The 11,439-nt window shown below is 63.8% G+C and overlaps 1 protein-coding gene across 1 annotated transcript; it reads right to left on the bottom strand.

Moving 5' to 3' along the window:
• Window positions 1-874: 874 nt before the first annotated feature.
• Window positions 875-10,645, bottom strand: PTGES (prostaglandin E synthase). Its single transcript, XM_036416192.2, has 4 exons — window positions 10,638-10,645; window positions 7,581-7,735; window positions 4,622-4,704; window positions 875-1,406 (listed from the first exon to the last, which is right to left on the bottom strand). Exons 2-4 carry the CDS (start codon window positions 7,704-7,706, stop codon window positions 1,157-1,159), a joined length of 459 nt encoding a protein of 152 aa, XP_036272085.1. The 5' UTR covers window positions 7,707-7,735; window positions 10,638-10,645; the 3' UTR covers window positions 875-1,156.
• Between the last annotated feature and the right edge of the window lie 794 nt (window positions 10,646-11,439).

Below are 11,439 nucleotides of genomic sequence, written 5' to 3'. Positions count from 1 at the left end.
GCCACCCGTGTCCCAGGATAATTCCCCTCCGGGGGCACACTTGCAATTTTCAAATCTTGCAGAGACTGGGGACCCAGAAAGTCCCTTTAAGAGGTTGGTCACTCAAAGCCCCTCGTCCTTGACTCAGGGGGCAGCCACGGCCACAGGGAGAGAAGGCCAACCTTACCATGGCCCCCCACCGGCACCTGCTCCGAAGAGAGGAGGATCCGGCAAAGGATGTGGGAGCACAGGGCACGAAGGAGCGTAACCCCCACACCTCACCAAGCTCCCCCTGGAGAGAAACGGCAGCCACACCCTGGCTGGCCCTGGGCCCTGGAGGGCACAGGAGCGGCTCCCAGGCCTGACCAAGGCTGGGCCTCGGGGGTGGGGGAGGGGCTCCTAAAAATGCAGGTTCCCCTGTAGATGGGCCAGACCAGAACCTCTGGGGAGGGGCTGAGAAGTCCGGTTTACCGTCGCTCTGCATCCCCAGGGCTTGACGGTTAGGAACCTGAGCTGCCATTTCCTGGCCTGCGGCCGGGGGTGAGGCCACAATGCTTTCTGAGCTGCTATTTTAGTGGAGGGATTGATTTTTTTACAGAGAGGGAGAGAGAGCTAGAAACATCGATGAGAAACATCCATCAGCTGCCTCCTGCACACCCCACACAGGGGATGTGCCCGCAACCAAGGTACATGCCCTTGACCAGAATGAACTTGGGACCCTTGAGTCCACAGGCCGACGCTCCATCCACTGAGCCAAACCAGTTAGGGCTAAAAAAAAATATGTTTTTATTGATTGCAGAGATGAAGGGAGAGGGAGAGACAGAAACATCCGTGATGAGAGAATCACGGATCAGCTGCCTCTTGCACGCCCCCCACTGGGGACCGAACCAGCAACCCGGGAGTGTGCCCTGATGGGGAATCGAACCGGGACCTCCTGGTTCAGAGGTTGATGCTCAGTCACTGAGCCACACCGGCTGAGCAGCTGTCTATGACAGCCATGTCCGGACGGTTCCGAGTGGCCACTTTGCCCAGGCGTCCGGGGGACACACCCAGGCTGCTGGGCCAGGCGCCCACGCCCGGCAGGCGGCCAGGAAGCCAGGTCCCGGGCCCGTCCCACCTCGAAGGGACGCCCGGCTCCCTGTGCGGCCCGCGGCTGGCGGGCAGCGCGGAGGGGCGCTCACAGATGGCGGGCTGCCTCCCAGACGATCTGCAGGGCCATGGAGGCGCAGGGCAGCTGGGCCAGCGTGTAGGCCAGCGAGCGGATGGGCGCGCGCAGCTTGCCCAGGTAGGCCACCGTGTGCACCATGCGGCCCAGGAAGACCAGCAGGAAGTGCAGCCGCGCCACCACGGGGTTGGGCTGCAGAAAGGAGTAGACCAGGCCCAGGAACAGGAACGGGTAGATGGTCTCCATGTCGTTGCGGTGGGCTCTGGGGAGGCAAGGGGTGCGGTGAGCCGGGCGGCAGCGTGGGGACGCCCCGGCCACGGCCACGGCCACGGCCACGGCCACGGCCACGGCGGAGCGTCTCCAGGCCGCCGGACGCACGTCCACTTGTGGCCGGAGCAGGAGCTGCCCCAGGCGGGAGCGGCGACTCCCAGGCTGGCGCCTGCGGGCGGCTGAAGTGGCCGCCCTGGGACAGGCCGAGCCTGGCGGCGGGGCAGGGCTCTTTCCAAGCCCGGGGCCCCCCGGGACCCCGTCCCTGCCAGTCTCCCCAACCTTCCCCGATGGCTGGGACCCCAGGCGGGGAAACGGGGGCTCCGAGGGGTTGAGTGAGAGCTGGGTAGACCATCTAGGCAGGACCAGTGAGCTGAGAGGCAGGACGAGTGGGGAGGGACAGTGTCCGAGAGCTCCCGTGAGCCCAGGGGGCCTGGGTCTCTCTGAGGTCCCACTGCCTCCCTCCTCTGGGACCTGAGCTGGGGGCCGGCCTCAGGAAAGCAAGCCCCCGGCTGCCAGGTCTCCCCAGCGGGGCGGGGAGCTGCCTGCTGCGCCAGAGAGGAGGCCTGGCCGAGTCCTGGCCACAGGGAGGCGGAGAGAGGAACCAGGACCGGCCGCTCCAAGTCCCTTCTCCTGCGTGTGCGGTCCAGGCAGGAGCTGAGCGTCTCTGAAGGTGCTCGGTCCCAGAGGGTGGTGCCCACACCCCCAGGCTAGAGGGACAGGCACTCAGGAAAACCCATGTTAGATGACATCAGTGTGCCGTCCCAGCATGCGGTGTGCCCGCCCACACACGGATGCCACATGCATGAGCATTGCTGCGTGTGCTGAGTCAGCCCTGACTCCTGCGGCCCTACTGTGAGCGACGCCCAGCGCCCTGGCCCCCAGCCCGGCCCGGAGTCAGTCCCTCTCACGCCTGGTCCTGCCCTCCCGTCGCCACCGCCCCTTTTCCCAGCAGCACCGTCCGCCCAGAGCCTGCCTGCCCGGTGCCCGCAGGCCAGCTCGGGCCCCTCGGCCGCCGGCCGCGCCCCGGGCCTCGCTGGCTCTCAGACAGTCTCTAGGGAAAAGCATCCGTACGAGTGGGTCTCGTATGCTGGGAACCTGCTCCTGAACCTCTCGATAAACACTTCCTTTGGTCTGGTTTGCATTTTTATCTAAAAGCCACAGGAGAATCACCACCAGCACCGGAAACCACTCATTCGCTTTCCCTTAAAGTCTCTCTTTCGGGCCTCCTGCTGGTGGAGGGAGTCTTCATAGAAAGCAGTTAAGAGAAGTGGCCAAACCCCCAAGAACAGGTGAGAGGAAGGGAAGGGAGGAAGCGGGTCACGGAGGCCTGGGCCCTGCCCTGCCCGGTGGGACCGAGGCGGGGGAGGGGGGGAAGGGGGAGGGGGGAGCCAGGCCGTGGGTGCGGACCCCCGCCCCTGGCGCCAGCAAAGGGACTGGAAGACCCAGAGGCCACCGGTGAGGAAGGAGGGGGCTGGGAGCAGGAGAAAGCCCGAGGCTCAGCCCCCTACCCCTCAGCCCTCAGGTGGCCTGCCCCTCCCTCCTCCCTCCTCCCTCCTCCCTCCTCCCTCCTCCCTCCTCCCTCCTCCCTCCCATATGCCTCAAACCACAGCGGTGCCAAAGACGGGAGACAAGGGGAAATTTGGGATGATGCAAGAAAACCCATCCCCTTCCTCCCGGCCGGGATCTGAACCGAGACGTGGACGGAGTCACGTACGTGGACGCTTGGGCACACGTGTCATTCCAGGAACCACCACAGTTTTAAGGTAGAAGTCACCCGAGGCCAGTTCCTGCGAGACTGAACTTGCAGGGACGGTCCTCCGGCAGCAGCAGGCTAGCCTGCCCCGGAGCAGCTGCAGCTCACCGGGCGGCAGTGATGGTGGGGAGGGGGAGACCGAGGTCCGGCCACGGCAGGCCCCCTCCCCTTGCCCTGCCCTCCGTACGCGCTGGGACTGACTTCGGGCTTGAGGCGGCAGAAGGCTGCCGAGGGGCACAGGCAGAGTCCGGGCACCTCCTGCGGAGCGACGGCTACAGGAGCGGAGTGGTGCCAGCTGCCCGCGGCCTCGCAAACCTCTTCTCCCTCCACAGGCGGGTCCCTCCCGGGAGGTGGGGCAGGCCGAGGGCTGGGACCCGGGAAGCGCCCGTCACTGAGCGGGAGCGCTAGGCCGCTGCCCCTGGCACCTCTGCCAGGCCACTCGGACACGCGTGTTCAGGCTAACGTCGCCCCCTTCGGGGTGGGGACCTCTGGCGGCCCTCAGCCCCCTGGGCCAAATGAATGAGTGTTTGCCGGTGCCGCGGACAGGAGGGGCCTCGGCCATCACCCCGAAAGCAATGCAGTGGGTAAGATTAGGGAGCCCAACCCCCCCCCCGCCCCGGGAGAGCAGTTCGCTGGTGAGGTCCGCACCCCCCAAAGTCAGGACAGCCCAGAGCGTGTCTTCCTCCTCTGGGACCCCTCGGACACCCCTCCCTGCAGCCCCCGACGCTCACTCAGAATCCCCAGCGTGCGCACTGCCGGAGACTGGGCGGACTGGGCGGGAAGGGGGGGAAGGCTGGCTCCCCTGGGCCTGGCCGGCTCACACTGGCCCAGCACGCGCTCCTCCGAGAACCCCAGGGCCTTCCGGGGGTGCAGAGGGGGGCGGTCTAATATTTAACCCGCTTTCCCCTCCAGGCACCTTCCTCTCCGGGACCTGGTTCCGGCCAGTTCCCCAGGAGGGACACAGGACGCGACTCTGAGCTCCGTGCCCTCGGGGTTCCGTGATGTTTTTTATGTGAAGTGGGGGGGGGGGCGCGGGGAAGGGGCCCAGGACCCCAGCGCTGGCATGGCAGGTCCCCGGCACATACTGGATATGGACCATCACGATATAAGGGGCGCTCCAAAGGGGCTGGGGTGAGTCTCCCCCACTTGGGCAGCAGCACTATTGCCGATGGGGGGTAACCTTGGCCAGGAGAACTGAACGGGCGGCTGGAAATGTCCCCCACAGGCACGGCTGTGAATGGACAATGCCAGGGAGCCCCTGTGGTCCTCCTGAGCCACAGGCAGGCTGGCTACCGGGACCCCGAGCCCGGGGAGAAGCAAGCATCGCCATCAGCATGTGTTCCTTTTCCACAATTAGAAATCAGATCCGCGAGTAAGTGGAACAGACCCAGGGGATCAGGACGGCAGAGGCCTCGGCCCCCGGGCCCCCGCCCCCCGCGTGCAGCGGCACTCGCCTCAGGCAGCGCTCCACGTCGTGGTCCTCCCGGCAGTACTGGGGGCCTCCGTGCCGCAGGGCGTCCTCGGGGTTCGCGAAGGCCTGGAACACACCCGCGGAGAGTTACCGTGCACGCCGGGCGGCCCGGCCGCCTCCACATCGGCTCACCAGCGTCCACAAGCTCCTACTGTGCGCACGTGCTGGGGACTCCCCCGGACAGGGCCGCTGTGGACTGAAGGTTCCAGTCCCCGGAAGTTCAAACGTTGAAATGTAGCCCCCAAGGCGAGGGTATTTGGAGGTGGGGCCTTTGGAAGGGAAAGTCCCCAGAGAGCTCCCCAGCCCCTCCCTTCATGGGAGATCACAGAGGAAGATGGCCACCTGGGACCCCTCACCAGAACCTGCCAGAGCCGGGACCTTGGAGTTGCAGCCCCCCACCCCCCGTTCTGTTGTTTAAAAGCTGCCTGGCCTACAGCAGCTTATGATAAACTCAGACAAAGGCTCTCCGTCCCTGCTCTAGAGAAGGTCACAGTCAGATAAACCAAGATTATGAAAGAGAAGATAAGGTTGGAGATAAGATTGGCCTTGAGAATGTTCACAGGAGCACTGAGTCTGAGAATCCCAGAAGGCTTCTCGGAGGCAGTGCCGCTAAAGCTGAAAGCTGAGGCCTGAGGGATGCACCAGGGTTAACCAGAGGAAGGGAGGGCGGGAGCAACAGCAATCAAGGCAGAGGAAAGCACGTGGGGGCAGACGGAGATGGGCACTCAACGAATGCCAATGGGCAGCAGAGACGTGGATCACACTCAGGCCACTGAAGGCCTGTGCCCATGGCTCAGGATCCACTGTTCCTGCTGGCATCCAGCGATGCCAGCCCCACCACCTGAGCAGACCTGACCTCAGCACCAGGCCTTCTAAATGGGTCACCCGGGGCAAAGCCTGCCGCGTCTGCCCCCGGAACTCCTGTGACCTGTCCCCAAGTTAGTCCTGCCTGGTGGGCCTGCCCCGTGTGCCCCGCCCCCCGAGGGGAAGGTAGCGCATGCTTGATGCCCGTCTCAGGATCGGGTGCCCACGCCCAGAACTCCTCTCTGCTGCCCGGTAAGTCATGGAGGCACCAACTCTGCCGGCCCCGCACGGAGTCCATGGGCCCGTGACACCCTTAAAAGCGTGTTGGCACCCACAGGCGGCGGCCTCTGGAGCCCACAGTCATGAAGATGGTCACCCAGAATCCGGGTCAGCCCAATGGGGCCCAGGGCAGTGCGGGCCATCAGAAGCTGGAGTGCGCTGAGCCAGGAGGGTGAGAAGCTAGGAAAAGATCTTGCCGAGTGGAATGGGGAAACTGAGGCCAACAGCCAAACCAACCGGCCCAGCCATCCACAGCAGACGCCGGTCACTCAGGCGGAAGCCCCGGTGCCCGGCCTCCCTCCGGGCGGCGCCTCCTCCCCTGAGCTTTCGGACGTGCTGTCCTGCGGGTCGGACCGTCCCCTGAGCTTCCCTCCCCAGAGATAACATCACGGCCTCAGATGAATTCCAGCTCCAGGCCCAGAAAAGCAGCCAAACCAGGTGAGACCGGACCAGCGTCCACGCCTGGCGGCCTCCTGCCCCGGGGCCAGCCGGCCCGTGGAGAGGGCAGCCCGGAGAGGACACACCTGGGAAAGCTGACGGACCAACTATCGCGGCCCCCGGGCAGCCCTGAACCCCCGGGAGAGCAGAAACCCTCGTGGCCAAGAAGCCGCCGCCCCTCCTGGGGGCACACCCCTCCAATCTCCTGTCCAGGGAATTTCCTCCTGCACCTGAGGGTCCTCACCATCCTGCAACCAGGGAGCCGCCGAAACGGCCGCTGGTCCCGGGGGAGCCCCGAGCCCGCCCCCCAGGCCCCTTCCCCTCACTCCGCCGGCAGCAGCCCCTCAGCCTAACGGTTCTGCGGGGTCAGAGCGCCTTGCCCGCGGCCCTCCTGCGGCTTCCACACGGCGTCCCTGTCTCCCGGCCCCTGTCTCCCGGCCCCTGTCTCCCAGCCCCTGTCTCCCGGCCCGGCTAGAATAAACATCCTCTCAAAATCGCCGCCGCCTCGCCCGCCTCGCCTTGTGAAACCCTTCCCGCACGCACGCCGGCTAGGAACGCGACCTTGAGCTGGGCCGAGGGGGCCGGCCCCGGAGGCCCCCGTGATGGCCCAGCTGTGCAAGCGATGAGAACGGCACTGGGGAGCGCTGACGGCCCCAGGCACGGAGTTAATTCTCCTGGGACCCTGGGCGGCCCGGCCTTCCACTGGGCACCGGCGGCCACGCCGGCTCCAGCCCAGCCGAGGGCCGGAGGGTGCCAGAGCCGCGGCCACCCTGCCTTTTAACTGGACTGGGGCGGGGGGGCGGGGGGGACTGAGAGACACACTTTCCAGGAGCCACTCCTCTGCGGACGCACCCGGGGGAGCAGCAGGTGCCCCCAGCAGCTCCTGTCCAACAAGCTGCGGGCGGTGCGGTGAGCCGGGACCAGCGCAGAGCGGCTTCCCGTCCGGCTCAGGACGAGGACGGGAGGAGGAACCCCTCCCCAGAACCCCGAGGGAGCTCAGCGGAGCGCCGGCCGGCCCCGGCCCCATGGCGGTTTGTCGGTGACCTGGCCGGGGCGCGGGCGCGGGGCGCGGGGAATTTCCACGGAGAGCGCCCGGGTCCGATTTCACATCCCGGCCCCGCCCGCCCGCCCGATCCCCGATCCCCGATCCCCATCCGCGCCGGGAGGCTGCCGGGTCGGGGAGCCCGGGCCCGGCTCCCTCCGCCCGGCCTGGGACGCGTCCCGGGCTCAGGCGCTCCGGGCGGCTCAGGTCTGGTCGCGCCCGGCGCTCACCTGGCACACGGTGAGTGAGCAACCTGGGAAGACAGACGCCAGGGCGGTGCGGCCCTGCGGAACCCGGGCCACCGGGAGTCACAGCACACCCAGGCCTGGGGGGGCGGGGGGCGAGGCCGGGGGTCCCGGGGTCCCGGGCGGGCACGCACCTTCTTCCGCAGCCGCACCTGGCCGGTGATGACGGCCACCACGTACATCTTGATGACCAGCAGCGTGCTGCACAGCAGGAAGGCGGGCAGCACCTGGCCGCTCTGCGCGAGGGCCGGGGCGGGCATCCTGGCGGCGGCTGCGGCGGGCGCTGGGTCTGCGGGAGAGACGGGAGCGGAGACAGGAGCGGAGCCTGCAGCTGCGCGGGGAGTGGGCGGAGGCGGGCGGGGCGCGGGGCCCGGCCGCACCGGCACCGCCCACCGCCCGGGGCAGCCCTCCGGCCCCAGGTGCTGGGAGCCCGGAGCCTGGGGTGCCCCAGGGGCCACGCCTCCCAGGCAAGCCCTGTCCCTCTTTCTAATCTGTTTCCTGGTAAAAAAACAAAACAAAACAAAACAAAAAATAAACAAAAAACCAATCAGCCAAAACCGGTTTGGCTCAGTGGATAGAGCATCGGCCTGTGGACTGAAAGGTACCGGGTTCGATTCCGGTCAAGGGCATGTACCTGGGTTGCAGGCACATCCCCAGTGCAAGAGGCATCTGATGGATGATTCTCTCTCATTGATGTTTCTAACTCTCTATCCCTCTCTCTTCCTCTCTGTAAAAAATCAAGAAAATATATATTTTTTAAAAAAATCAAACGAATAAACGTGGAAATCTGATTGGCTTTAGGAAGGAACCGTGAATGGGGCGACCTCCCAGAGAGCAGCTGGAAGGGGCTGAACAAAACCCGGCGTTTCTATCAGGAACGGGGGGCGGAGGAGGGGATTAAAAGTGAAAGAAATGCAAGGATCGCTCCGAGGCTGGACGGCTCTCCTTTGGGGGAAGAGGAGGGGCAGCTTTGTCAGGCTGACTGGCCCCTTCCTTTGTGGGGTGAGGAGGGCAGAGAGGCCCCCGGGACAGACGGGTGCTGGGGCGTGGCCTGGTCATGAAGGTGGGGGTCGGGGAGAGGCTGGCACCGCCCTGAGGTTGGCATGAAATACGGGTCTGGCATCCAGGGCTCTTTAGCGTGAACAGTGCCATTTTGGCCTGCGGCTTTCTCTTTAACGTTCCTCATCTGTCTCATGGGGCTATGGGGCTGGGGGGCTGCGCCTTCCTTCTGTGTGTGACGAAGTGGGGCGCCCGGCAGGACCCCCACGGGTGGCAGATGACACTGGCCTGTGCCTACCTCCCTGAGAACGAGCGCAGGTGGTGGGCAAGAGCGCTGAGCCCTCGGCCCCGCCTCCGCCTGGACCCCTGAGCCACAGCCACCCCGACGTCGATGGGGCTTTGCTGTTCGTGGGGGACTGAAAAAGTGCCCCCCCACCCCCACCCCCACCGACTCAGTGGATAAAAGCACCGGCCTGCAGATGAAGGGTTCCAGGTTTGATTCCGGTCAAGGGCATGTACATGGGTTGCAGGCACATCCCCAGTAGGGGGTGTGCAAGAGGCAGCTGATCGATGATTCTCTCTCATCGATGTTTCTAACCGTCTATCCCTCTCTCTTTCTTTCTGTAAAAAATCAATAAAATATAAAAAAATAAATAAATAAAATAAAGGCAGCAGAACAAGAAAAAAAAAAATGTGGCTCTCCAAAGAAATTCCAATCGTTGTCCTGTTGATAGTTGGCTCGGTTGACTGACCACTGCCCTAGATTATTTGGGTGAGTCCAATTGAATGACCAAAGACCCCTTATCAGAGCAGCAGTGGAATGTGCAAATGAACAAAAGGGGGCGGGGTTCTGTGGCGAGTACCCTCTCAGGGGGATCTGTTCCCAAATCCTACCGGACAGGACCAGGGGGGACAGGACCTGGGGGGGACAGGACCTGGGGGGGACAGGACCTGGGGGCAGTCACGTCCCAGGCACTAACCTCGAAGTAAAAGACTTATTTTGCCTCAAGCAAGCCCTGCCCGGGCCTTGGAGATAAACAGGAACACCTGAGGGAGCACTACTCTCAATTCTCCTCTAACCGACCCCACCTGGCTTCCCCCCGCCGCTTTCACCTTCCTCCTCTTTCCGCTCCGTTTCCCCACACGGAGACGCTGCCGCCCGGGCTGTGACTCCCGGAGCCCGGAGCCCTCTTCCGGGCAGGTGTCTGCAGCTGGACCCAAATAAATGTGCAGAAGCTCTCCACGGGGGTGGACGTCCTGCGGAGACAGATTGGAGGGAGGAGAGAAAGGAGGCGAGGCCGGAGGAGGGAGGCCGAGGCACCGCACGCAGGCTCCTCCCGCAGCCGGGGCACTGGGAGACCCGGGCTCCGGGGCCCCGGGGGAATGGGCCTGTGGATGCCCTGACTTCAGCCCGGCACTGCCTTTGGACGTCCGGCCTCCGGGACTGGCCTCCGGAGAGTGCACCTGTGTTCTCTCAGCCACCAAATGTGTGGTCCGTGTCTCTGACCATCGCTTCCCTTTCCCAAGAGACCCCCAGGCTGACAGCTTGATGGACCGTGACAGGAACTTCCCCGGAGCTTCCACAAAAGGCATCTGAGTGTCTGGAGCCCTTGTTTCAAAATCCTCGCCTTGCCCACTTCCCCCTGCCCCCAGCGCGGGCGGGACCACTGCCGGTCTGGCCATGCTTGCTTTGGCAGGAGTGCCCCGGGGAGGGGGCCCTGCCTCCGGGGTCAGCGGGGAGAGTCTGGCCTGGGCCCCGAGCACAGAGACCGAGGGAAGGCCTGGCCGGAGGGCAAACACCTGGCCGAGGGCTCTGGAGCCAGCTCCGCGGGCGTGGTGCCCCGGGCTGGCTTCTGGTTGCAGCCGTTTCCCTCTGAACCTGTTTTCTCAACCGGAGCAGGCTGGATCCCGTGTGGGGCATGCAGGAGGCAGCCGATCCACTATTCTCTCTCATCATCGACGTTTCTCTCTCTCCCTCCCCCTTTCTCTCTGAAATCAATAAAAATATTTTATACATGACCTCATTTATGGGTAATAAAGAACATTATAAACTGATGAACCAAAGGATAGACAGTAAAGCAACAAGCACACTGTCAAATTACAGCGGGGAGGGTAGGGAGATCTGAGGGAGATAACAGATCAACCAAAGGACTTGTATGCATGCATATAAGCAAAACCAATGGACACAAAACTCTGGGGAGGGAGGGTGGGTATGTACGGGAAGGGGGGGAATGGTAAAATATGTACACAGATAATAATTTAATAAAAAATAAATTTAAAAAATGTTTCATAGAAAGCTCAGTTATAGGGGCTGGGGCTGTGCTACCCCCAGAATGGCAGACCAGAGGGGCCCCTGGGTGGGGATCCCTCCTTGGACTGGGAGGCGTACGTGCTCAAGTGGAAATCCAGGGCCCTGGCAGCCCTCTGACTGAGGCATAATCTCGGCCTCCTCGCCTGCTGAGCTCAACCCGTGAAGCCAGGGCCTGGCCAAGAGGACAGACCTCTGATCTTGGGCCAGAACTTTCCTTAGCCCTTCGCCCGCCCGCCCGGCCTCCGCCCACCCCAGGGGAAGGCCCTGTGGTCCTGGTGGTGGAGATGATGGGGTGTCACTTTCCCTGCAGCTCCTTACATTATTTGCCTTTGAAATGCATCTGCCCCTAAACTTGGGGCAGGAGGGGGATGGGGCTGGAGGGGGCGTGGTGGCTCCTGCAGGAGAGAGAAGCTTTCTGTCTTGGCCTGGGACACGGTTACCCAGGCAGGGATGTGTGTGAAATTCCCTCAGCTCTATCTTCAACTGTTACTTTACAGAGATCTGCATCTCTTTGTTGTTATTATTATTAATTATTATTATTATTATTACTATATATCTCTGCAGCCATAACTGTGCCTCTCTGAGCTCCGGGAGCCGCAGTGTCTGGCGCGCAGGCAGCCTTCCCTGGCTCCCAGTCCCATCCCTGGCCCGGCATTTCCTGGAGGCCCGGCCTTGGGCTGAGA

The sequence above is a fragment of the Pipistrellus kuhlii genome, unplaced genomic scaffold (genome assembly GCF_014108245.1).
Source record: "Pipistrellus kuhlii isolate mPipKuh1 unplaced genomic scaffold, mPipKuh1.p scaffold_m20_p_53, whole genome shotgun sequence".
NCBI lineage: Eukaryota > Metazoa > Chordata > Mammalia > Chiroptera > Vespertilionidae > Pipistrellus > Pipistrellus kuhlii.
This window is presented reverse-complemented; position numbering and strand designations above follow the sequence as displayed.

Coding starts and splice junctions, on each gene's coding strand:
- PTGES (XM_036416192.2), bottom strand. CDS start 7,706: ATGCCCGCCCCGGCCCTCGCGCAGAGCGGCCAGGTGCTGCCCGCCTTC. Junction 4,705..7,580: donor AGGTGCGGCTGCGGAAGAAG/GTGCGTGCCCGC, acceptor GGTGTGTTCCAG/GCCTTCGCGAACCCCGAGGA. Junction 1,407..4,621: donor GACGTGGAGCGCTGCCTGAG/GCGAGTGCCGCT, acceptor TTGCCTCCCCAG/AGCCCACCGCAACGACATGG.